This window comes from Aquila chrysaetos, chromosome 10 (assembly GCF_900496995.4).
Source record: "Aquila chrysaetos chrysaetos chromosome 10, bAquChr1.4, whole genome shotgun sequence".
Taxonomy (NCBI): domain Eukaryota; kingdom Metazoa; phylum Chordata; class Aves; order Accipitriformes; family Accipitridae; genus Aquila; species Aquila chrysaetos.
The window spans coordinates 25,544,864-25,571,787 of record NC_044013.1 but is presented as its reverse complement, the minus strand read 5'-3'; the positions used below and the strand labels follow the sequence as shown (position 1 = coordinate 25,571,787).

General features: G+C 41.1%; 1 protein-coding gene across 5 annotated transcripts; it reads left to right on the top strand.

Annotated features, from left to right (window-relative positions):
* Positions 1-1,881: 1,881 nt before the first annotated feature.
* Positions 1,882-25,421, top strand: KLHL24 (kelch like family member 24). 5 transcript variants are annotated; one of them, XM_030028204.2, is made up of 8 exons: positions 1,889-2,016; positions 4,742-4,860; positions 8,413-9,400; positions 14,547-14,731; positions 15,904-16,022; positions 17,134-17,322; positions 17,753-17,941; positions 19,121-25,421. In XM_030028204.2, the coding sequence occupies exons 3-8, from the start codon at positions 8,481-8,483 to the stop codon at positions 19,319-19,321; spliced, it is 1,803 nt and encodes a 600-aa protein (XP_029884064.1). In that variant the 5' UTR covers positions 1,889-2,016; positions 4,742-4,860; positions 8,413-8,480; the 3' UTR covers positions 19,322-25,421. The 5 variants fall into 5 exon arrangements, with proteins under 5 accessions (XP_040982467.1, XP_029884064.1, XP_040982463.1 ...); XM_041126529.1 differs by lacking the exon at positions 1,889-2,016 and adding an exon at positions 3,388-3,475; XM_041126532.1 differs by lacking the exon at positions 1,889-2,016 and adding an exon at positions 3,392-3,479.
* Positions 25,422-26,924: the final 1,503 nt, after the last annotated feature.

Here is a 26,924-nt window from a genome sequence, read left to right as displayed (position 1 = left end):
ACAAGTAAGATTTCAGGTTATTAATATTTTTTATATTCAGTGGGTGAAATAAGTTATTGCAACGCAACTGGACTATACAAGGTGAACTGCCTGCTGATTTTCTCTTTGCTGTTTCTGTTGTTTGAGGTCCTTCTTTCTTTTCCAGCCAGAGGATGAAAAATTGACTGCATGGTCTCACTTCTAATTAAATCCGTTAAGCAGTTCCAAGTTTTAGCTCGGCAGGAAAATGGTTGAAGGTTTCAATTGTTTAAGGTCTTCATGAAAACAATTTAGATACCGGAATCAATTGACATTTTCAGTCTATTTTCAGAAACTTAGCCTTTTAATTAGGAATTCTACCTGTTTTGCAAAGCTGCAATTTACCTGACCCCAGGGAAAAGCAGAGCTCGTTTAGCCTATGAAAATCTGAGACTGGTTTGCTCCAGAGAGGATCAATCCTGGAGTCCTGAGCACATGATGGTCTTCTAATAGTTTCAGTGAAGGACCACTGTCAGCTACTGCAAAGAGCACAAGGATGCGTATGCTTCCCAGGGAGGGCCTAAGAAAGCAAAAGAAGGAATATCCTGAGGTCAGATGATTGTGTAGGTTCACTAAAAGGTAAAGATATATTACGCCTGGGATTGATAGCTAACATTTAGGAGAGCAAAGTAAGTGGCTGCTAATAGAAGAATTGGTATTTCTTCCTTTCCCTCGGCAGTAAGGGGCAGGAGGGAGAGGTCATCCTTCTAGGAAGGAGAATGCAGCCAGTTACCTGCCTACATCAGCTCCACGACGTTGCATAAGGCCTCATTTAGTACCTGGTAATGAACTTAATTTAAGCATGCATGTCCCTGCCCTTGCCTCACTACTCTGCATTATGGACTTGCAAGTTTGCTTATGCTGAAGGGCAGAGCAAAAAGAAATTTCCATACTCGCAGGCATGTTCCATCAGCCTGTGTTGGAGCATGGGCCAGTGTCCAAATAGTTTGGATATGAAGTGAATTTGGGCTCCAGGACAGGCTCAGACCTGCTCTTGAAATTGCACGGCAATGACACCAGGGTCCTGCTTTTATATTTGCAGTTGACTGGCTGCCACCGCTGCGACCTCCAGCTGCCACAGCAGCGCTCTTTGCGTCCCAGCTTAAAAGTAACCTTGCCTTTCTCTGATTAGCAGGGAAAGGGGCACCCTGTTTTGTGTTCCTGTTGAACAGGAACTGGCAAAAAAGCTTTGTCGGTTGGCAATTCAGTATTAATTGGGTGAAGCTGTAGCTCACGTAGACAAAGATCCTCTTTTGATTGATTTTTTTGTGTAATAGTTTCTATTTTGGTCACGTAGACTGAAAAACTACAGAGACCTGGTGTTTTCTTTACTCTGGGAGATGGCTCCCGTCGAGTGTTTTTGGTTGGGTTCCCCAGAGCTGGCACGAAGGAGCGTCACCGTGAAAGGTGCCATCCCCGTGCACCACTTGCTCCTCACCTGCAGCTCTGGTGCTCACGGCGAGAGTCCGGTCCGGAATACCGGGGGGGGCGTGCGTGTGCGCGGGCATCCCCCCACGGTCCCAGCAAAGGGAAGGCGAATGCCAAGAGCTGGCAGTGGCAAACGCTGCCGCCTTGCAGCCCTCTTGCCGCCGGGGGCTCTCACGCCCCCTCCGTGTCCTCCGGCCGTTTGTCCCCGGTTCCTCCCGGGACGCTACTCCAGAGCAGACCCCGCTTGTTCAGCCGCCCCCGGGCTGCCGCCCCGCCGCCCGGCAGCAGGACCCAAGTCCCCGGGCGGGGCGCCGGGACCGGGCGGGGCGGCGGGACTACAGCTCCCAGGGCCGCGCCGAGCCGCCGTGACATCATGTGCGGTGGCTCGGCGGTCACATGCCCTCGCCGGCCCCTTTGTTTTGAGCGGCGCTGGCAGCGCGACCGGCGGCTGTGGAGAGGCCCGAGCGCACCGCACCGCACCGCTCCCCACCCGACCCGACCCGACCCGACCCGACCCCCCCGGGGCGGCAGCTCCCGCGGGGCGCAGCGCGGCGGGGCCCGTTCCCGGCTGTGAGTGCGGGGCAGCGTGCCGGCTCTGGGGCGCGGGGCCGCGCTGCGGGCGCGGGCTTCGGGTGGCGGCGCGGCCCCCCGCCCCCGCGGCGGGCCGGGAGCCCCCGGGGAGGGCGCGGGGCTCCGCCGAGGCGCGGCTGTTGCGGGGCCGCGACGCGGGGCCGGCCGGGACCGTTAGCCGCCGCGGTGGGGACAGCGCGTCCCCGGCCCTGCCGGGCAGCGCGGGGCGACCGGCGCGGCGATGCCAGGGCGGGGAAGGGCCGTCGACAGCGCCGGTGCCCCGGGACCTGTCGGCTGTGCGTGTCGTGTGTGTGTCCCCCCCCCGCGTGCGGACAGCGGGGCCCGACGGGCGGTGCGGGGCGGCGCGCCCGGCCCGGCGGGGCGGAGCGGGGCTGGGGGGCGCCGGGTGCCCCTGGCCCTGCCGCGGTGGTTTCGTAACGCGGGGTCTCCCCCGCGCCCCTCCGTGCCCCCCGGGCGGCGGCGGCGGCCGCGGCGGGGGCCCCCGCGGCCGCGGATTGGGCGGGCGGGCGGGGGGAGGCGGGGCCGCGGCGCGGGGCCGCCCGGGGATTGGGCAGTGCGCGGGGGGGGGGGCTGTCACTAAGGCGGCTCGGGGTGAAGGTGAGCTGGAGGGCGCGCGTGCGCGCGGCGGCGGCCCGGGAGCCGGTGGCTCTGCGCATGTGCACCGTGTCAACCGGGGGGGGGGGGGGGGGGTGGCGTGGGCGTGTGTGTGCGCGCGCGCGCTCGCCCCCGGCGGCCGTTGGCTTGGGGGGGGGGAGGGAGGGAGCGGGGGGCGGGGGGAGGGAGGGGGCGGGGGGCGGGGGCAGGCGCAGGCGTTCTGCCATGGCGGGGCCGGCCCGGCGGGGTGGGGATGGTTCCCGGCCTGCTGCCGTCTCCGGGGCTCTAGGCCGCGGGTGCAGAGCGCCCGGGCCCTCCCGGCGGCTGCGGGACCGGCCCGCTGCAGTGCCGGCGTTAAAGCCCGGCCTTGCCGGTACCCGCGGTGCGGGGCTGGCGGGCGGCCGCGGGAGGCGGTTGTTCCCCGCGTGCTTTGCCGTGCCGGGGACAGATGATTCTCCCGGGCTGGGACCCGCGTCCTGCCGGGCGCTGCCATTTTGTGCCGGTGCAGCCGCCTCCAGCCCCGCGGGCGTCCGTCCCCTTAGCGCCGGCCTTCCCTTCCCCGGACGCGCCCGCGCTGGCGGGCTGGGCTCCGGTCGGGTGTGCTGAAGTACCGGCGGGAGAAGGGCTGGCCGCTCAGGGCGCCATCGGCCTCGCATGCCCCGGCCTTTTTTTTTTTTTTTTTTTAATTTTTTTTTTTTATTATTATTTTTTTGCTGAGGTTGTTTTGTGCGTTTCGGGTTGCCTTGCTCTATAGGATCCACCGCAACGCATGAGCTTTCAGACCTACATGTTTATGTGTCAGTCCAATTTTCACGTAATTACGTATGCAGAAATTCCTGTTCCTGTAGGTAAAAAGAATCTCAGTGGGTTGTGGTTTCGGCCTGGCTGTTACTGCGCCGTTTCATTGCTGCAGTTTGTTTGTTTGTTTGTTTGTTTGTTAGCTTCAGATTCACAGGCAGATGGCTGAACCCCCCGGAAGTCCTTGAAACACATAGGATGTCTGCAATGACTGGGGCTTTTGTTGGGCTTTTTTAAACAAAATCGGAGTATGTGTAAAGATGATAGTGAAACTGAGGTGGAAGAACATTGACTTTTTCACAGTCTGTTCCCCACAGGTTAATGAGAGCATGCAGTGCCCTTTTAGGTGACCTTTTCACTTACAAGAAGGTTACCTAAAGACTTCTGCACAGTTTAAAGGTGTTCCTTTCTGCTGCTTGTTTTTGTTTTGTTTTGTTTTACTTAATAATCGTGAGTCTCATGTCCAAATCAGTTCCTGTTTTTGCTGGGTGATTTTTGAGGGCTCTTGGGGCTTTTTTTGTGTGTCATTAGCTTGATTGCTATTGCATTTTGGCATTCAGAGTATTGTTTTTTATCAAAATAGCGTCTTACTTTAGAGTAAAACACTTATATGGTGCAACTAACTCCTTACCGTGTCAGTCAGCTTGTTCACTTTGAATTCTTGTTCACTAGTTATTCAGTATTCTTACAGACCTCCTTCATTTTAAAGGCATTGAAATCCTCAATTTCTGTTGTAAAACAAGAATAAATTTTTTTAAAAAAGAAAGTCTTTTAAAACAAACAACTCTTTGGTCTTTTTTTTATGTCACAAAGAAACAGGAAGGCAAAAAAAATGCCGTGTTTGGTTTTTTTTGGAGGAGGGAAAGGTTATGCTTTTTTTTTTACCTCTCTCTTCCTTTAAAAGAAAAAAAAAACCCAAACAAAAACTAGAGCACATGTTGTGGTTTAGCCAGTGTGTTGCAGTAGATAAAACTGGGAGTTTGTTTTCTCCGACTCCTGCGGTAACCAGACGTCTGACATGAAGCACATCTGCAGATCATGTTATCTGAGGTCACACAAATAAAATAACCAGGGCCAAACCTGAGTTACAGTTCCCATGCTTCCGAATGAAAATACCATTTACTTTATTGAGTTTGGTCGTGTTACCTTGGGGGTGCTGTTACTAATACCGTACCAGGTAATAGTAGACATGACTGGTGCTGCCAGGCTTGGCCGCGCAGGCGGTGTCCGCGGAGCGTGCTGGGCTGCCGCATGGCTGTGCTGGGACCCTGCTGCTGGCTCCTGCCCTTCACCTCCTTTTCTCCCTTTACAGACGGTCACCGGTCCGGCCGCGCCACGCGAGTGCTGGTGCTGACGTGACACGGCGGCAGTGGGCGCAGGGTGGAAGCCACCTCCGCTGGCAGCAGCAGCAGAAGCCCAGCTCAGCTTCAGGTACTCGTGAAACTGCACCCTGAGGGTGAGCTTTGAAGGTAGAGCTCGGGCACACCTGATGACTGGGTGTTACCAAAGGGCCTCGCCTTGCCTCGACCCTGGCCGCGTGTTTCCTCTGCTGCTTTCTGTCAGTTCTGCTAGCGGACCAAAGGAGCTCTGTGATGCAGAAGTGACAGAAAAACAGCTCTACCAGAAAGTTGTCAGAGCTGTGGATGAAGGGAGGAGGGGTAAAATACGTGAGGATGTTGCAGTGGAGGAAGAAGGAGTTTAGTGCAACATAGAAGTAATTTGCATAGGAGGATTTACTGATAGAAGGTGTCAGGGCAAATATTTTATAGACCTCATTTACCAGTCTTTGAATTGGGCTCTTAGATTATTTCTGAGGAACATCTTGTGTAGGCAAGCCTACAGACAATATAGATTAAGGAAATAGAGGAACCAGATCTTTGGGTGAATCCAGCTTAATTTAGAGATGTGCACGTGCAGGTAACATCCATGTCAGAGCTGTGTCTGCATTTGTAAAGCATTTTTAAAACCTGTTGATAGAAAGTATGATTTGTTTGTCCTTTCCAGTTTTTTGAATGGGTATACTCTCTGATTTGCTTAAGGTCCATCCTTGTTGACCCTTGCTCAGGCAAGCAATCTGATGCATTTTGTATTTTTTTTTTTTTTTTTGATATAATAATTTCCAATAGCTGCCTTTGGGGAAAATTTCTTTCGTTTTTCGTTTGCTTGGTTTGAACTTACTGAAGAGATCTCAGTGTTAAAATCTTTAAATGATTGGTGTTTATAGTGCAGAGTCTGTAGGCGTGTGTAAGTGCCCTTATATACACTTACGGTGCAAACAGGTATATCCTCTTTTGCATGTTTTCCTCCTTTGCACACTAAGAAGCTCAGCTTCAGGCATGGATTCCCCTCTGCCTTTCCAGCTTTGGGGCTGAAACATGGGGCAGGCAGCTGGAGGTGGTGGCATTTTAAAACTGCCAGAGCAAGATTTGTGAGAAGGACTTAATGTGTGTCTGATAGAGCTGAACATGTGATAGTGTTACTGATAGTCTTACAAAATTACTTTGCTTAAGCAAACCTACAGAAGTCATTAACTCGATAGAAATTGAAGCATAGTATATTCAAAAGCAGTGATTTCTGCAATGGAGTGTAATTCTTTTTCCTTTCTATTCTTTTATTTCTGAATTTGCAATATTTGTCCCCTTGATTAGTTTTTGCTCCATGGATTTTTATTTTTTTTTAGTCTCCCATTTCTTTAAACCATCAGGACATTAAAGAAAAAAAATAATCATTTGCTGACCACTAATTTCATGTTGTTCCAAGCATAAAGAAGATACTGCTTCCTTCAGTGGGCAGTCTTAACCCAGAGCCCTTCTTTCCATTTATTAGTGATTGCATAATATAGTGTCTTCTTAAGTCTTAACTTCTCACGTAATGAGAAAGATTTAATCTTGAAACTTTTTTTACTTAGTTGCTGTGTTTTGCCCTTTCATGCAGTATGCCAGTGTCTTGTTTCTGATCTTGGGCTAACTTTGCTTTGGAAAAGCTCCATTAGCTTTAGTGAAATTCTTCTGATTTAAATCTGTGACACTGGAATCAAGCTTTTAGGGTTTATATTTATATTTTCATTGTTACATTTCCCTTTTCTACTGCTGATGCTTCATTTCTGCCCACTTTCTCATGCTGAGTAGTGTGGAATTAATTGCAGATAAAGTTAAATGTAAGGGTTAGAGTGTTAGTAACAGAGCTGGTGAGGTGGTGGTGGTTGTTGTTGTTGGGTTTGGTTTTTATCTGGCCTGCATCACTATGGGGTAAAATGGTTGTGAAATAGGTTGGATAGAATATGAGCTAGAGATTAGACTGTCCAGTTATGCCTCTCTGAAACAATGTTATTAGATAGGCTTGTTGCAGCAGTGTTTTTCAGACATCAGAGCGACAACTATTTCCATTTTAATTCAAATTAAAATTAAATATTTTGTAGGGTAAATGAGCCATACCAAGAATCTACCTTGTAAATATATGTAAAAAATTTTATATGGAAAAAGATAGTTTTAAAACCTTTTTTCTCAATGAGTAAATGTAGAGCACGCATTCTTTTCATGCTCTTTGTTAAGATGGTGCCTTTCAAAGGTGCTGTGTAAAATGCCTGTTTAAAAAAAAGCATGTTCATTGTGTTCTATATTAAGCGATGATGTAGCCAGACTTGGATTGGGTAATTGTAGCTCTAAAGATGCTAGCGTGTCAGGAAATGAAATTGCTGTGAGGAGTTGATGTTTACTGACTGTGTAAGTGGGGAATGAAGGAAACTGAATATAACCTCTTGGCAGCATGAAAAAAATGTCCATAAACTTTAAAATAATTCAGTGCATGTTCTTCTTAGACACGCAAATAAATACTACATGCATTTGGAATGATACCTATGTCAGACCCAAGAGGGCGTTTTGCCCAGCCTGTTGCTGCCTCAGTATATTTTGGTGGACATTCATCCAATTCATTTTAAAGCTCAGGAGTGGCAAAAAGCCCTATTACTGCTAGATTGGTTGATCACATTACCTCTAATATGCACCGCCTGCGAAATCAGCTGCATTTTCTTCACCTACAAACTTTAATATTGGCATATGCTAACATTTGAGTACTTGATTTTTGCAACTTCGGTGCTCTGATAATGTGAAGTGTGTGTTGGCATGCTGGGTGGAACATCATACATTATGTATTTGAAACTGGAAAGTGTGTGAGCAAGAAGTTTTGCTAAGAATTATTTGCTAGTAGTACTTTGGAAAACAGAAAATCTCCCTATCCTCAGTAAGTTGCCCTTGGTTCTTACTTTCAGTAGTTTTACACAAACAAATGTAATTCTTTCTTCATTCTGATTTGTGCGCTAGCAGTTTACGTTCATTTTTAATTGAATCTTAGATATATATAATCTAATTTTTAGATGCTAGGAATGAACAGGTGAAAACTTACAGTCAAGGTTATTCATGGAGATAGCTGAATGTTGTTAAACACAAGTATTTTAAGACTTCATTATGGTAGACTTTTTATAATGACAATGGAGTGATTTCTCAACTGAATTTTTATCTTGAAAATTTCAGTCTTTTTTTTTTTTCCCTTTTTGACTAGTGCTGTTATAGTGGTACTTGGAGGCTCCAGCTGAATTGAGGATTACACTGAAAAATGAGAAAAGCCAAAGCTCTGGATCTTTATCCAGGAAATCTTTGGTTTCTGTCAGTTGGGTGATTTGCTGGAGCTGAGATCTCAGGTTTTTTTATCTTGAACGCTAATGCAATGCCAGTGGTGCTGGGACATCCAGAACTTGCCATCCATAACACCTGTTCTATGGGTATATTTTGTATTTAACATGTAGCAGATAATACTGCATTGCCCTGTGCAGGGTGCGTGGTAATTTGCCCTATAATACTGTGTCACCTCTAGTAAAGGTAAAAAATTGTACTAATTCTCAGAGTGACCAGACAAGTATCTTGTCTAATTCTCGTGATGGAATTAAGAATATACCAGACTGAATACTGAAGTGTTTTAATTTTTCAGACTGTAGCACTACAAAGGAGAAACTCTGCAAATTTTTCTCAATGACTCTATAGCCAACTGATGTAACAATGGTACTAATATTGGGACGCAGACTGAATAGAGAGGATAGTGGGATACGAGATTCCCCTGCAACCAAGCGGAAAGTTTTTGAAATGGACCCAAAATCATTGTCAGGCCCTGAGTTTTTCGACTTCTCCTCGGGATCATCCCATGCTGAAAGCATTCTTCAGATCTTCAATGAATTTCGAGACAGCCGGTTGTTCACAGATGTTATTATCTGTGTGGAGGGAAGGGAGTTTCCCTGCCATCGAGCGGTTCTCTCAGCCTGCAGCAGCTACTTCAGAGCTATGTTTTGCAACGATCATAGAGAAAGTAGAGAGATGTTAGTGGAGATCAATGGCATTTTTGCCGAAGCTATGGATTGCTTTTTACAGTATGTATACACTGGCAAGGTGAAAATCACTACAGAGAACGTGCAGTATCTCTTTGAAACATCAAGTCTCTTTCAGATCAGTGTTTTGCGTGATGCCTGTGCCAAGTTCCTGGAAGAACAGCTGGATCCTTGCAATTGCCTGGGAATTCAGCGCTTTGCAGATACGCACTCGCTCAAGACACTGTTTACCAAGTGCAGGAATTTTGCGCTGCAGACATTTGAGGATGTGTCCCAGCACGAAGAATTCCTTGAACTGGGGAAGGATGAACTTATTGATTACATTTGCAGTGATGAACTGGTGATCAGTAAGGAAGAGATGGTGTTTGAAGCTGTCATGCGCTGGGTGTACCGGGCGGTTGACTTGCGAAGACCAGTGTTGCATGAACTTCTGACGCATGTCAGGCTCCCGTTGTTACACCCAAACTACTTCGTTCAGACTGTGGAAGTGGACCAGCTGATTCAGAATTCCCCAGAATGCTATCAGCTGCTGCATGAAGCCAGGCGATACCATATCCTTGGAAATGAGATGATGTCTCCCAGAACTAGGCCACGCAGGTGAGGAAAGTTGGTTTGTTTGTTTTTTTTTTTTTCTTCTTATTTCTGTAGGAGAAGGACATAGTTCGATGTACAGATGCTTGATATACATGTGCCCAGAAAAAATTACCTTGCAGAATATTTTATTTTGCATTCTGGAGCCACTATAGTTACACTTCTGTACTTCCCCCCAACACGTGAAGCTCACACATGTCTTGAAAATGTACGTAAGTGAGTCTTTTGGCACAGATCACTTTATTGCTGTTCAGGTAAGTGAAGTTACATTACCTTGCAAGTAAAATATTTTCTAAAGGTTAATGTTTGCTAGGTGAGATCTTAAGTTATTTCATACAATAGCAGTGTCTCGAAAATAACTTACTGTGCTATAGCAGGTAAACCGTTCCCTTTCCCAACCTTTTTTCTTTTTATAACAAAGTTATGTAAGTGTATAGCACACTATAAAGGATGTGGATGGGGATATATATTCAGAGCATTCACTTGCTACATCACAAATACTTCACAGATGGAGTAGTGCAAGGATTTGTAATAGACAATAGACAGCAGAACAACAGGTTCTTAACTGTAAAGAAACTAAATACTGCATTTTTAAAGAATTATGAAACAGTTCCTGAAGTATTTCATGCTTATTCTATGACATTTTAATAATTCAGAATTGCTGCTACTTAATAATGTGTTACACAAATAGGTGACTGAAGTTGCAAGGAGAAATGAGGAAGAGTCCATTAGTGGCATTTATGAGCAATGGTGGTTATGATTTTTTTTCCTGAAAAATATTTTCCCAGCCTTACCTCCACGTGATAGTTGACATGATAGTTTATTGTTAACTCCAGCTGATTTAAGCTGGAGTTATAAAATCATGTATTATATTAAAGTGACGCAAAGATCTGGTCTGGACAAACAGATTGTGTTAGGAGTTACTCATCTTTGTTTACTCTTAGTCAAATGTAGTTGCTGTACAGTGACTGTGCAGGGAACCTTTTTTTTTTTTTTGGCATGTATTAAAGGCTTGCTTGTGGGGGCAGGGGGAAATACTTGGCAAGCATTTGCCCTATTAGTGGCTTTCCAGTCTTCAATCCTGGAGATAGATCCTACCAAGAGAGAAGAAATTCTTAGACTCCTTGCAGCCCTGCTGCCAGGTTTTTGAAGCTGTATGCTGCCATGGAGGGTCTCTGGAAGCTTTTGGTTTATGGCAGTTTGGAAACTGGTGCAATGATAGTTTCAGAGGCTTTTCATGCTCTGAGTCTGGGCCTGAGGGAGAGAGACCACGGGAATTCAGACCAAAGACCTCCTTATTTCATGAGCAGTTGGAGGGAGGCTGTATCTTGTGGTATTTGGTGTGGTGTTTGTTGTGTGCTGATTACCCAATTTGATAAAGAAAGCAAATACACTCAGACCTAACAGTTTTGTCGAAGTGCATGGTGTGTATGTACTTGAGAATCTGAATAGCTTCAGTGTAGTGTTCCAGTTTGTAAATGAAGTACCTTGCCTAATAAAGGTGATTTTTGAAGCTGGTGGGACGGTGTTGGTTTGGGATTTTGTGGGTTTTGTTGGTTTTACTGCTGAGCTTACTGAACTGCACTGTGAATTCGAGTAGGCAGGAACAAGAGAAGTCATTTACAAAGAGAAAAACTGGCAGGCCTCCCAGCAGGAATTTTTTTCTCCTTTTCTATATTACATTCATGGAATAGTTCTTTGCCATTTGTTTCTGTTGCCTGTCTGTTTTTGTTGCCTATAGCAAAAAGATCATGTTTTAAAACAGTTACCAGGTCCCCCTTCCCCCATGTTTTCATGCCATCTTTTCTGGGGGGACTGGGGAGGACAGGATGCTGGGGAGCTCTTTTCCTTCTCTCTTGTCTTCCTTGTTTTTTATATAAACTGTTTCTAAAAGGAGACAGGCTGCAGGATCAGAAATTCCCACGCCAGTGTTTTTACTGAAGCTTCTGGAAATTAATTGTGATTCCTTGTATGGGTATGTATGCACCTATGGGTGAAGTGGGTTCTACCCTTTTTTTTTTTTTAAGAACAGTGTGGATTGCAATTCACAGTTGACTTTTTTTTTTCTTTTTGAAGCCTGTGAAGAGTTACCTGAAGTAAATAAAAGTTTAAAATGTGGTGTAACGGTTGCCACTAGGCATCGTTGACAAATGCAGAGTCTTTTTGAAAGAGCTTTTCAGTTATGTACTTGCAACACCATAGTGACATCTTGAGGTTGTCTCTCATGCTCCTTTTAAGTCTCTCTTGTCCCCTGCTAGTTGTGTTGTACAGCAAATGTCCAAGCTGAGATCAAGCAGTGAGCAATAATACGTTTCCATATACAAAACAGGCTCTTCCTACTGTATGCTTTGAACTATCTTCAGATTTTCATGTACCTGTGAATTCTTCAATCACACAGTTTCTGTTAAGCTGTCTGATAAAAATACATGAGTGTTGTCTTTAATTAGTTAGAAGTTATTACATTCATACATTTTGACACATCCTTTTTGGTTGCCTTTAGGAAGCTTTAATGTAGTTCCTTATTTTTGCCTCAGGGAGATGAATTTTTATTTCACTTTACATTTCTGTCTGTTACCCGTTTACTACCCAAAAGTGAATTAACAGGGGGGAAAAAAAGCAGTGATTTACCAGAATTCCTGTAATTTGTCTCCCAAATTTAAAATGGTTTTTAATGTAATCCCTTTGAACTACTGAAAGTTCTTCTGTCCATCTGACACTGTGCTGTTAGGCGTTCTGACCTTGTCTAGAAGTCTGTATGTAACTCAGGACCCGTTGGAAACCTGCTGTTGGGAATGCAGGGGATTGTATGTCACTGTCCGTTGTCTTCCACTCCCCCTTTCCATTTTGTGTACCTCTTCCTGATGGGGGGGTGTCTTCTGAAATCTCTCTAGTGCCTGTTTTAGCTCACCTCTGTTATTTTGCTCACACCATTTCTGCTGAGGGCTGCAAGGAGGACTTTCTGTACCGCTTATTGAGATCACAGCTTTTTCTAATCTCCATTCAAATGTATCCTTAGTTCTTTTCTGGAATTAGCCTTTGCCTGTACGTTCTTTTTGTGTACTCCCACTTTTTTTTTTTTTTTTAACTGATGTGCCCTCTGTCATTTGCAAAAAAATCTGTTGGAACTAGCTTAAAACCTTATACAGTGCAAGACTCCTTCAAGAAAATGTAACAGAGAAAATGTTTCTTAAGTGAAGAAAGGATATGGGTATATATAGGTACTAAAATGTTGGGAAAATTTTGGGGTTTTTGTGGATTTGAAATACTGTACTAAATTAATCTTTTTGTTAAAGAGCAAAACTCTGTCATAGCAATTCATAAAGAGCCCTCTCCAATCAAAGATTTTTCGTTCATTTAGTTTTAAAATAAAGATTGATAATCTGGTACAGTAAGTGTTTCAGTAACTAAGTGGAGGTCTTGATTCTAATCTAAAAAGTAATCAACAGACAAACCTCTTCTGTACATACAGTTAGCTGATACTCAAATGTATCAGAGCAAATGCTTGCTTCTAAGGCAAATTGAGATGAGTATCTTGCTTTTAAGGAAATTGTCTTCCTGGGTAATGCTTTGCTGGCACAGGAACTTCCCCTCTCTTATCCTTTGAGAGATTCTTTTCAGAGTTGTTCCTCAAAAAAGCAAAAACCAATAACAGTAAATACATAGAAACCAGGAATGAGCATGACTTCAAAGCTGAGCAGCTGAAGAGAGTGTTTCTTCTGAGTAGTTCAGGTGCGTAAGTATGCTTCCTCAGATATGTATCTTCATTATATAATCTTATAGTATCTTCTCATTTAGCATTGCCTTTGCCCGTTTAAAATATTCTGAGTAGAAATATATATGGTATATTTCAATTATGGTATGTGGTGACAGGGAGATAGAAGGGCTAACTGTTTTTATTCCTGATGTTTCAAAATGGGGAAAATGTCATCAGGATTTATAAGTTAATATGTGCATAACTTCATGTTAAGAAGTTTGGGGACAGATCATGCAACTTTTATCTCAAATGCAGTCATAAGTAATTTTTTTTTTTTTTTTTTTTCTTGGAGAGAGGACTGCAGTACTCAGCAGTGGTATGAATGAGATGTCTATTCATATTGGGATCAAACTTAAAGCACAACACAACAAAAAGGTTTACCAAAAATAAAATCAATCTTGCATTCAGTTTTACTTAATTAATAGACAGCAGTCTTGAAATAACTGTATCAGTGCAGAATCCTTTAATCTAAAAATGCCTGGAAAATAAAGAATTTTGACAAATGCTCACAAGAAATTATAAATTTGAGAGGCGGAATAAAAGTTGGTCATAGTGTGATTTGCATGTCGAAGATGGTTGATTCTCTAGGTTCAAATGTGGATTAACATATAACAAGTTTCATTATTGCTGTGAATATGTATAATGCAGAAGCATCAGGTTGGTAGAAGGAGAATGTGTGTGGAATAGAATTTAAAGGCGTATTTGCATACATTGCAGACTGTCTAATGCCTAATTTTTTCACACTGAGTTTTAGTTTTTCTTTTAGGCTTGAATTTTTATTTCAGCATTCCTTAATGTTTCCTTCTATCACTATGCCTGTTTTTTACTTTTTTAACTATGTGTTGGTTCTGTGGTCTCTTTCTTTACCCTTACTTTGGTGACTATATGCCTTCAGCTTTTATTTTTTCAGGAAATAACCTAAAACATTTTATACTTTTTGAATATGTAAGCAATGTAAAGTACTATGAATTTTGTAAAATTTGGGGCAGGGGACATGGGGACTGGCTTCATTGTGAAACATTGCTCATCTCATTGTCTCAGGCCTCGCTTGAACTCTGTTTCTGATATCTCTACATACACAGTCAAAGGAAAAATATTATTGGAGTAAGGGCTTTCTGTATTTTTTTAGTTATTTGATTTTTACATAGAATGTTGTGCAGTGCAACTCCACCACTTAAACAGAACACCTGTCGGTTTGGCAGCCTGCTGTGTAATGAGACAGCTGGAAACAGTGAAAACCTCTGTTTGCTAAATGACTCCTTTTTCTTTTTTCTCTGCTGTAGAAGTTAGTGCTAAATAGTAAATTTTCCGATTTTCATGCAGTTTTGAAGACAATGTTGTTTGGCCTCCATGTACTAATATCTTCTACATCTTAGTTTTCTGTGTTCACTTTTTTAGATCAACTGGTTATTCTGAGGTGATAGTTGTTGTTGGAGGCTGTGAACGAGTTGGAGGGTTTAATTTGCCATATACTGAGTGCTACGATCCTGTAACAGGAGAGTGGAAGTCACTGGCTAAACTTCCAGAGTTTACCAAGTCTGAGTATGCAGTGTGTGCTCTACGGAATGATATTCTTGTTTCAGGTGAATAATCCTAAAAAATTTAAGACTTCTTTCTTTTCTTTGTTTTTTTTTTTTTTTTCTTTTTTTTTTTTTTTTAAAGTAGCGTGGCAGATCTTATTACTGTGAACTTACAGAAGCTCAACTGAAAGTCACTTTCTGATGTAAATGGTGAACACCAGCCCCAAACCAATCTTATTGTAGACAAAAGTGTTTTCTGGGATTTTTGTTTGGTATTAATTGGCAGTTTTTACAGCTGAGTCCAGGATATCAATTATATTTAAAGAGATTAGCTTATGCTTGTTAAGTATGCTCCTTTAAAATATAGTAGTGGCCTGTTTGCAGCAACAGTTGGAAAAACTACAAGCAAAAAATTAGAAGCAAAAAATCCCAAGCAGTCTTCTCCCAGGAGCATTTTCTCTGCTACAAAATGTGCTGTGTGCTCCTTAAAAACACCGGTTGCCTAGGAGCACCACAGTGCTAGTATGTTGCTGGCAACTTGCTTGTATCATATGGCTGCCTAAACTCCCAAAGAAAAAGTTAATGCTGCTTCTCATCATGGGAATGTAAAATGGAAAATTCCTTTTAGCACCTGAGTTTGGGATCCATTTATACCAGCCTTTTACAGTGAAATGAGCAATAGCTATAGGCTTTTACACACCTCTCATTCAGTCTTTTAGCAAGGGTAAATTATAGGGGACACTGAGTCCCATGTGTTAGTTTAACCAAGGAAGTTGTCGTCCCAGATGTGTAGCACCTGTATCATTTGAACAGTGTAAAACAAAGGAGATGCATGCATGAACCAAATAGAAGAACAGCTAGTGTTAGGAATGTGCCATGAGGCCCATAAACAGTTAAGATTTTGAGTGTCTCATCCAGGTAGTGACACTAAAGGAAATCTGAAGACCATGGGCAAAAGCTGTTAAAATGCATTCCAATCTCAAGAAATAATCTAATGTTACCTCAGCATATTACTGGGAAAGGCACACGTAAGTAAAATAACTCACTGTATGTTTTCATGTTTGAAATCCACTGAAACTGACTTTTTCAGTCTAGCATATAAATATAGCCAGAACTTTATTTCACCTAAAAAGGATGTCAAGTTTTCTTTGCCCACTGTAGAGGGGCATGTTAACTATTAACATTTCTCATTCAACAATGAATTTATTCAACTTGGCATATTCTTGTTTTTAAAGGTGGAAGAATCAATAGCCGAGATGTTTGGATTTATAACTCTCAACTTAACATTTGGATCAGAGTTGCCTCCTTAAATAAAGGCAGATGGCGTCATAAAATGGCTGTTCTTCTTGGTAAAGTAAGAGAAGTATATTTATAATTTTTTTTTTATAGTGGGGATGTTTGCTGTATATAAGAAAACAGTTGAGAAAACATAATGTACATATTTAGTATAACTTCGTATTTCCTATCAAATAATTTTAAATATATATATTTTCAAATAAAAGAATTATTTTAAACAATTAGGTTCTTTATTAGTTAGAAACTATCTGTGGACATGAAAATCATGTTACATCTCAGTTTGGGGGTTTTTTTGTGGTGTTTTTGTCATTGAAGTGTCTTATCCCCCAGACGCAATTTTTTGGGAAGCAAAGAAGCATCTGGATTTGCCTGTGCTTCAAAAGTGCTGTCAAGAAGTTTAACAGTTTCTGCAGTTATTAACAGAAACTGGTACTGCTCTGATTGTCAGCTCTGTGCTTTTTTATTTAATGTTTTATGTTGAAATTAACCAAATATATGCTGTGGGGAAATGGGAGATTTTGCTGTATTTTGAAGGCATATATGCCTTAACATCAAACTGCCCATGGGATTCCATTAATGAAAGTTAGGGAAGAGGTGCACGTGGTGTCCCTTGGACTTCTTAGAGATGAGACTTGCAGCTGGAGCAAACAGAGGGAAGAAGGTAGATATGAATAATAATGAGCTCTGCTTCTGAAATATGAGAGAACCAACAGGAAAGCAAAGAAAAGTTTACAAACTGAGAAGAAGAAATATTTTTGTAAGCAATCAGGAAAAAGGCAAAACACAGAAAAGCAAAAGTAAATTCAGATGGACTTTTGCTGCTGCTGTTGATGAATGTAATCTATAAAAAGAAAAATGCAGAGAAGTGCCTTTTTTAACAAATGCCATTCAAATAGGAAGTTTCTATCTCAGTATTAATAATACCATGCTTTGGACGTGTGTTCACAGTGTCATACCACATGTGACTGAATGGAACTCTCCAGGGAGTCTTTACCTATTATTTTTAGACCATATTATTCTCCTCCTGTGTATAAATTAAAAATTTGAGGGAAGTATCCCTTCACAAACCTAACAAATTAGGATTCTTGAAGCTTTAAATTAATTTAATTTCATATTAAAATGTAGTAACTACTCTAAAAATGAAATGATGTTTTCACCACTTTGTATAGGTATATGTTGTTGGAGGATATGATGGGCAAAACCGCCTCAGCAGTGTAGAGTGTTACGATTCATTTTCTAATCGATGGACAGAGGTGGCTCCCCTTAAAGAAGCTGTGAGCTCTCCAGCAGTCACCAGCTGTGTTGGCAAACTGTTTGTGATCGGGGGTGGTCCTGATGACAACACGTGTTCTGACAAGGTCAGTTGATTGTATTTGATGGCATCTTCTCTCCATGGTAAACACTATTACTGGTTTAAAAATAGATCGTACAGAGATCTGTTTTAACTCTTTTGCTGAATGGAGTGTGGAAGTATTGTAATACAAAAAAAAAAGCAGAAAACATTAACTCAATAATATACTGTTACTGTGGTCTTTCTCATGGATACTGTCATTGGCTTCACAAATTCTGTGAATTCTTAAACCTGAGTGTTAGGAAAATAATGTTGAATATAGTGCATATATAGATGTTATTGATACATGGACCTATATTTATATTGACTTCATTTTCTTGGTGAGATATTGTCCACCAGGTATTGCTTCTTTTGCTCCCCTTCTATAACCTGTGTGGGTGTTCCAGGTTATTATTTCAGTTAGGCTTTTAATCTGAAATGCATGTATTTGTTTTCAGGTTCAGTCTTACGATCCCGATACTAATTCTTGGTTGCTCCGTGCAACTATCCCTATTGCAAAAAGATGTATTACGGCTGTGTCTTTAAACAATCTGATCTACGTTGCTGGTGGGCTTACCAAAGCCATATACTGCTATGATCCAGCTGAAGACTACTGGATGCATGTACAGAATACATTCAGCAGACAGGTAACTAACACTAAAAGGCCTGTAGACATCTGAAAGGTATTTTTTTACATAACTCTCTTGGCATGAAATGAGTATACACTTGTTTAACCCTGTTAAAATTGTGTCTCTGATTCCATTCTTGCTTTACTTCATCTATATAATTCAAAACCTCACAGAAGAGGAATTTTCTAAACCAGTAGCTTTTCAGCTGGGTGTCACTGTTAGCCAGTCCAGACTTTCCATTTGAGAGCAGTTACTGTTGACATAATGGATGATGTTTTAATTGTATAGAAATTGATCTCTGTCAAGTTCTGCTGCATGTTTTAATTTAGACTGAAGATAGTAATTTCCTTATAATTGATTAAAGCCTTTCAATGTAACAAAAAATTATTGAAGGCTTTTTTTACAGTGTGAAAAAAAACCCCACTGTATAGCACAGAAAGTGTCTGACTTAAGCAGCGAGAGCTGTATCATTTCCACATGTGGAACGTTGAGCAGAATTTAAAAATGTGTCCCCTTGGTAGTAAAGTGTGTGTGTATCAGTTAATTTTCCCTATGTTTTTAAAACGTCAATCACATACTCTACAGTATCTACCTTAACAGGAATTTGGGTTTTTTTCCTGGCCTTCCCTCTATTCCTCTGTTTTGATCTGTGTTCTCTGTTTAACTGAATATTTTTTCCATGCCTGCTTCTAAGGAAGAAATAAAATCCTATTTCTCTTTCTTTCAAGTAAGACACAGCGCTGACTTTTTCTTATGTACTCTTTTCTTAGTCATGGCTTTTTTCACTTGCCCTGTTTACGTCCCTCTTCGTTATCTGTTACTTCTCTAACATGCTTCTCCTTGTTCCCATTTTTTGCATTAATAATACCTACTGTGGTCTCTGTTCTGAAAATCTTTGTTCTCTCCTCCTTTCCTTACCTCAGATGTTTAAACGGCAAGTACAGTGTTCTGCTGTATTCCCATTGTATCCCTTGTCTGAGCTATGTGCAGTGAAGGCTTAGACCTGAAATAGTCTTTTCTGTAGGATTGTGCTGCTGCTTTCCCCAATTATTGTGCTTTCTGCATTGGCCCTTTCAGGGAGGGAATAGTATAGGTCAGTCTGTTTATAAACGGTAGTCACAATGCTGCAGTAGACATGCGGGAATTGAGGTCTTGTTTTTTAAATAATCATGTATTCCTTTGTCTATTTTGAAACAGGAGAATTGTGGCATGTCTGTGTGTAATGGAAAAATCTATATCCTTGGTGGAAGACGAGAAAATGGTGAAGCCACAGACACTATTCTTTGTTATGACCCTGCAACAGGCATTATCACAGGAGTAGCAGCCATGCCCAGGCCAGTATCATATCATGGCTGTGTGACGATTCATAGATATAATGAAAAAGGCTTTAAACTGTAATTTTTTTCTTGAAAAAAGAAGATGGCATGAATTAATCCAGTGGTCTGCTGCAAGACAGGCTTTTCTAAAGATTCCTGAAGTGGGAAAATGCCCTTTCCCTACCTAAGTGTTGCATGAAAATTACATCCTGTGCCTTTAGAAAAAGGGTTAATTTAACTTACAAAACAAGTCTACAAATATATCCAGTAACCAGAGTTCAGTTATATCTGCTGTGGGCTCTGATATGAGAGCAGTAATAGTATGTTGTACTAGTGTTCAGAAAGTTTGCCCTATGTGTGATTAGTAATTAAAATCTTGGAAGCTTTTTGGGGAAAGTGCCTTCACCAGCATTTGTGCCTGTGTCCTAAGAAGTGGTATCTGCAAGGTGTTTCAGGTTCTGCTAATTGGAAAAATACATAGGCGGGTAAATTCCAAAGAATCATCTAGGATAATTACCTACAATTAAAAAAATCTCATATTATAATTCATATGCACAGCATACTTACAAGCAGATTACTTGGCTTAACCAAGTAGATTTTATGTCAGATCATGCATGGTTTGGAATGAAAAAAAAACAAAACCAACCCACAAAACCAAACAAAACAAGCTATATAGGACAAATATTAGAATCTTTGAGGAATGCTTTTTTCTGAAGGAGAAACTGGTTGTTTAGTGAGCCAGTGCAACACACTGCAGTAACGACTGTGTACCTTAACGCTATGGACCTTATTCATAGTGTTGCTAAATGTTCATCAGAAGTACAAGGCTACATGACATGGAAAACTAGTGACCCTTGGGGTGTAGGCATGCATCTGTGAAGCAAATTTTGAATCCCAGTTTTTAACTTTTTGAATAGTATGGCTGAAGTCTGAAAGTTACTGGGTTTGCTCTTTGCTCCCTGCGAAGTCTCTCTAAACTATTCAGGGAATAAAGGATGATGAACTCTGGATTCTTCCACTTTTCTGAATCACATTATAAATTACCTGATGATAGAGGTAGGGACTTGGGTGCACCCTACAGCTTATAAATTCATCTTTCGCATATCTCATCTGCAGAGATGGCAGAGTACCCACCAAGTATTTCTTGGCCTTTCTTCAGACAATCACTTGCTCTAGCACAGTTAAACTACTGTATAAGCTGCTTGGCCACAGATAAAGAAGTTCTGGAAAGATCCATCCTATCACCAGAAAAATATCTGTGCCCCTGTCCATGTAGCTATATGAGGTAACTCCCACATAATATGTTTTGGATAATTCTGAAGCCTAGGAAGCACCTGTATTTTGACTTTTTTTTTTTTTGTAAGCGTATTTTTTTAAGTTCTCCCTAGATTTCTGTACTAGGTCTCTTTTATTTCCAGTACACAGTTGTATAGTTGAGGCACAAGTTCATAAAAACTGAAATAGCACTTGAGAGTTGGAAAATGAATAGGATTGTCTGTGTACCAATTTCCTGTTAATCACCAAAAACCTCAGGAACTGCCTTTCAAAGGAATTCTGAGGACAGCAGCCAGTAGGAAAGTCGGTCAGTGCCAGGGCAGAAAAAAAACCTAAGGCCCCTGCAGAGACAGCCCTGGCCTCGGGGTTCTGGTCTCCATGCTTGCTCAGGAGGGTGAAAACAAGCACCATCTCTGGAACGTCGTTTGTTCCACTGGACTTTCTTCATCTGTTTTCCCAGAGTATTTCTTCATGAGATGGAAATTCTGACCCTCAGTGAAGTTATGCCAAACTGGGAGTCATCATTTTCAGTAACATATGGTCATGACTTTTAAAGAGCACTGGGAGCTGCACTTTGTGATGCATTAACTTGTAACCTCAGGAAAGGACACAAATTTCAGTTTCTGGCTGAATACCAAACATTGCTTTGTATATGTTAAGAATACTGATAAAATACAAATCTTTGCATATCAGCGATGTAATTAGGAAGTCAGTCCCTGAGCATGTACATTCACATTGCCCTAAAAAGAAAGTCCCTTGGTAATGTAAGACAAATGAATCAGATAAATTAATCCTTTTCTAAGTTTCTTGTGTTTCTGCTCACCAAGTGTTACTTTGAAAAGGTACTGCCAGTACCTGTGAATAAGGTCTGTTGATAGCAATGGTAATTGCCCAGTAACTGATACATACTAACACTGTATATAACTTGTGCCATCATTGTAAATGAAAATGTAAAAAAATGATAGGAGGACTTCATTAGAGATGCAATTTGAAAAATATTCTCCTTTCCTTTGATTTCCTCCTTATTTGTGTTAAGACTTGTAATGTTGATTGTCATGCTAAACTGTTTTTAAACGTTCTTTATTCTGTAGGTGTAGAACAATGTCATTTATGTATAGGTATCTTTTAATCTGTGTTTATAATACTGCACTACTCTGTAAATAACAAGATGCTGCTTTCTACGGTTTTGAAGATTCATTTTATAGTTTGGTTGTCTTTTCTTAACAATTTATGTAGTTACCTATTATTCTGTAAATGACAGTGTTTAATGAACCAGTAAATGCAGAAATGTAGATGTAGAAGAAAATTTCTGCTTACAATTCCTGAGAACCTGTATTCAATGTTGAACAGTTACATGAGTGGAGCATTGCTAAAATGGCAGTTATTCATGCAATGATTTCCTTAAAACAGGCAGTGATTTTCTTTTTTTGCTTGTTAACTCTGTAAATAATTTGCACTTACGGCCTGCTCTGTTAGAACAAATATTTTTATATGTACTAGAAAAGAACAATTCTACTTTGGTTTAATGAAACATACCATTTTTCTAGAAGGATGCATTAATTTGGAAGTTGCATTCCTGAGCCACCTGTTCTCCAATGCATTTCACTTAGGTATAGATGAATTCAAAGATTTAAACTCTCACTATTATGCATGTCTAGCTTGCAGTTTATGGGCCTGAACAGCAATTTGGGTTTTTTGTCTCAGCTAAGAGAGAAAATTAGTAATGTAATCTAGTATAATCAAAAGATTTCCATCATAAATGGTAATAGGGTTGGTAGCTCTAAAGTAGACACCCCTGCACAAAAATGTAACTTCAGTCTAACCATATATGGGAAGGGGGCTCAAGTATCTCCAAAGTCATACCTAAAAAATAAATTCTAAGAGTTGTTTAATATTTCACTCCACTAAACAGATAATTACCTTTTAAGTATTTCACTTTTAAAAAAGAAATGAGAGTAAATGTTTTCCTTCTCCATATTGATGTCTACTTCCTGAGTTGAATCCTTCTGTTCTTAGCAATATGATGTTAATTGAAAAGAAAGTTGATGCTTCCTTGCAGCCTGGCTTCAAGAAAGTTCTGAATAGATAACTTCAGTATTGCATTATAGTGCAGCCTGTAGCCTTCCACTTCTAGATACACCATGCATTCCTTCATTTTACAGCCATCAAACATGTAACATTGTCTGGTAATCATTTAGTTTTACCTGTAGGCTCCCTTCTTGGTAATGCTTAAGTAGGCATAATTTGTGGAATCTCTTCTATTTGTACCATCAGATTATTCATGTTATACTATGTGCCTGGTAAGCGTTTTGAGGATTAGGCACTGTGCTTTCACCTCTAGCACCAAGGGTCCAGAGTTGTACTGTTATTTTTTTTATTTTAATTGGCACCAATGTGGTTCTCATCAAAGATTGCTTTTGTTTCTACGCTCTGAAGCACAGATATATTTAATGCAGGTTATGTTGATATGGACCCTTATCATAATTTATTCAAGCTTTTTAAATGGTATTTTTTAACACTGCAGATTTTTGAGAGAGGTTGGTGATGTAGGAAGAGGAGATGCTTACCCTGACAGAGGTTCAGAGGAAGCTTTGGTCACTTGTGCTTGTTGGTCACTTGTGCTTGAGAGCAAGGACACTGCTGAGTGCTCCAGCTTCTTCCTCAAAATAGTTGAGTTTACCACATTATCTTAGATAATTACTCAATTTATCCTGCTTTTGTTTTATTTGAGCTGCAAGGACAAGACAAGCAGCAGTCCCACTCCCTGTGACTTCAGGTTTCCCTCCTGCCCAAGGCATGGTGGTGTGCTGGAGCTGTTGCTCTCAGCAGGTGGGCAGAGCCACAAACTTAGCCCAGCTCCAAAGAGACAAGAGAGAAATTCATTGGGCTTGGGTGAGAGATGGCAGTAGGAAACACAGTGCGTTTGTGGTTTGTGTGTTTGGCTGGGCTTGCTGCAACCAAGACATTCTGGATGCTCATAAGTTTGCAATTCCAGATGCTGAAACTCAGGTGGTAAAAATATTTCATGTTTGTCAACTCGCTGAACTCAGTTGGAGCAATAAAGATGCATATATGGTCATGGTCTTCTAGTGGCAATGTTCAGGAAAGCCAAAGGTTCATTTTTCCTAATTGCCCAACTAGGCAAGTGTATGTGTGCGTGGTTTTTTTTCCTACCACTGAAGATGGCAAAAGCCAATTCAAGAGCATTAACAAACTCACAAGACTTGATTAGTGAGGCAAAATGAATGTTTTAATCTGAATGTAGTCTCGTACACACAAGAAAGTACAAATGAAATGGTTTGTTGTGCCTGATTAGAAAAAAATCTGAGCAACATATACTCAGAAGAGGAGTCTACAAGGTAAGATGAAATTTTTTTAAGCAGAAATTTGCTATCTGGTTGGGGGCCAAGCAGTGATTTTTTAAATATGTCTAGCACACAAGTTTCTTCAGTGTTGAATTATTTCAGGTGGCATTAATAAAAATGGATCTCACTGTCAGTTTATCGTGATTGTGTCAGTGCTATGAGCATTGCCACAAAACAGTAAGCAGCCTCCTACCAACCCCAAACCAGATGTGTGAATCGCATGTTCTCTGCATGTTGGCCTTGCATCAGCTGTCTTCCATAACTAATATTACACATAAGTTCTTGTTACTCAAAGTATATAGCCCTGAAAACTTTGCTAAGAACTCTATTTACAGGAATGTTTCTTTTTTTTCTACTGTAGTGCTCCACTCTGTGCTCATATGTTTATGTGTGCACATCTCTGTGTGTGAATAATTTTGTGATCATTTTCTGATAGTGCTGTTATAAGTAATGCACATAAAAGCCCCTGTGTACAGCACATTGATAATGTAATTATGGCTTACTTTGTATTATTAGTTCCAAAGAAAATAACGTGTGTTAATTTTGAAAATACCTGTGCCTTGAATTCACCTATATTTTTATCTATTGTGGAAAAGAGCTTGGATTACTTCTCCCAGTTTATCTTTATTAGGATTGGTCTTCCTGTCCAGACAGTTGATGTCCTTTGAGAAATAAATCTTGCCATTCATTAACTAGAATAGTTAAATCTCTTGTTTAGAATATGCCTAGAATGCTTCCATTATTACAGTGCTATGGCAGATTTAATGTAGGGAAATCAGTATTTGTTTTTTCCTGTTTTTTGTTTCCAGCACTCGTCAGTGACAAAGGATTTGAGTTTAGTCTTTGACTTCCTGTCCTTAATATGTACAGTTTCTTGTTTTAGTTGATAGCCTCTACGATATTTCTGAATGCTCCGATTTGTCAGTCATGAACCTCTTGTTCAATATACGTAATATGAAGCAATAATATGGTGCAGCATGGCAATAAGCAAATCAAGAGACTTGAATGTAATGTACTATTACTAATTTCATCTGTGTAAATGCTGGACCTATGAGTCATTCTCTCTTGGTGCACCTGTAGCAATTTGGAGTCAGATTAACAGGAGCTAGTTGGCCATGGAAAGAGAGTTTACCTCCTGAACTGTTATTCATATGGTATTTTATCTTCACCTGAAATCATGTTTTGATTTTCCTTATTTGCTGAGGAAAACAGCAGTTCATGTTGTTCCTTGCCAGTTCCTTTATTTACTGAAACATAAAAGGCGTAGTTCCGCAAAGAGCTGATCTTGTCTTCAAGAACAACCTGGTGCAGTACAAATGACATCTGAACAAAAAAAGTGCAGACCACTTACTGTGTGCCAGCGTCAATGTACCATTATCTCGCATATAACATCAAGGTCTTCAGATTGTGCCAACAGTAGAAAAGTGATTTTGTAATGTAGCATAATTGCAATAACACCTGTTATATTTAAATATATTTCTTGCATAATTCTTTGAAAGTTTTTTAAAGTTCAGTGTACCTAATAAACATTTGCCTTTTGAATAGGTCACTGTGTTTTATTTAGGTTATGAGAAGTTCCAGGGTGGGGCTTGGTGGTGCAAAGAGGAAACTCCTTTCTGTTTTTTCTGGGTAATTTAACTTGTTGGATTCTGCAGTCTTCATATCTATCCATCGATACATTCTTCTGTCTCCCATATTGATGTGAATGAAGGCAAGCTCAAGGCTGTGCAGAAGAATAAACTTAAAAAGAGAATGAAAACTGGAAAAATGATAAAGCAGGGGGGTGGGATGTGAAATACTGGTTAGTCCTGGGTATTGCGATGGGAAAAGAATGTGAATGGATGTGGAAGACAAAACCAGCATGGGAAATCAGGAAAAGGTAACAATGCTAGGAAGGTGACTGTCAACAACAACAGGTTGGAAAGAATCCTATAGAAAGTTTATCCTCCTAAAATCAGGTACTTGGCCATCTCAGGATCCCACTTGCAGATGGCAGAGTAAGGGTTCAGACTGTGACAGAGTTGTACTGCTGCAGTTGAACTGATAGGAAGAAAGTGTTTGGTTTAATACCCCATTTTTTACAGATTACATCCATCTTTCATGTATTTTCTAGTAGAATATTAGCTGTACTCCACGCTTTCTCTTCCCCGTAACTTGCATTCTGGATCTTTGGAACTTGCCCTTTGTGTAATCCTAGGCTTGCCTTCTTCCCAAGAACATTTCTTTTAGATATTGTGCAGTCAAATACAGCTTCCATAGCTTTGCCCTGTAGCCCACTGAGATGGAATGTGTCACTAATCTATTCCCTGTGTGGTGTATTCGGATGTGGGGTGTTATAGATATTCCAAAATAAAGCCCAAGGCACTAGGGCCCTGTTACTCAATATACTCTGTGTCTATGACAGAGAGAAATAAGTATAAGGAAAGGGAAGCTCTTTGTAGAAATGGTGCCAGACATTCTGCATTTTAATATAACTTAAATGGACATGATGATACTGCTGCATCTTTCATGTTTTTTTCTGCAGCTTTGAGATGCAGAAAACTGAAGTAGCTGCACTAGTTTCAACAGTTTCAAACCTACCCCCACAGAGATGAGAGAGTCTGTATGTTGTACTATTGAAATATGTAGTGGTTTTCAGTTACCTTCTAACATGAAATAAAACTTGGCAAGCCAACAGTGTCTGCTGCAGTTCTGCAGTGTGGCCAGGCTCGTTTACAGCGACAAAGTGGCTGTTGCTGTGGTGCCAAAAGTAAGTTACTACCAAGTTCAATGCTTGCAGAAGTTCACTTTCCTGAAAGAAGTAATGTTGCCTGAAAGGGAATCCACAGACTGCAAAGCAATGGAAATATTTTTGAGGGCTGGAAGCCCATCTTAAGATATTTTAAGTCTTAAACATAGTCAACCAGCAGCAATATTTTAACAGCAGCCTCTTCTTCCTCTTTCCATTAAGCAGGAAAAAGGAAGAAAATAGAAGTGAACTACATTGTATACATACTTTTCCTGATGACCATGATACAAATTCGAGTACGAGAACAGTCTCTGTTG

Excerpts from the sequence above, each read along its gene's own strand:
- KLHL24 (XM_041126533.1), top strand. The coding sequence starts at position 8,481 with ATGGTACTAATATTGGGACGCAGACTGAATAGAGAGGATAGTGGGATA. Across the intron at positions 14,732-15,903 it reads GAATGATATTCTTGTTTCAG|GTGGAAGAATCAATAGCCGA; the intron begins GTGAATAATCCT and ends TTGTTTTTAAAG. Across the intron at positions 16,023-17,133 it reads TGGCTGTTCTTCTTGGTAAA|GTATATGTTGTTGGAGGATA; the intron begins GTAAGAGAAGTA and ends CACTTTGTATAG.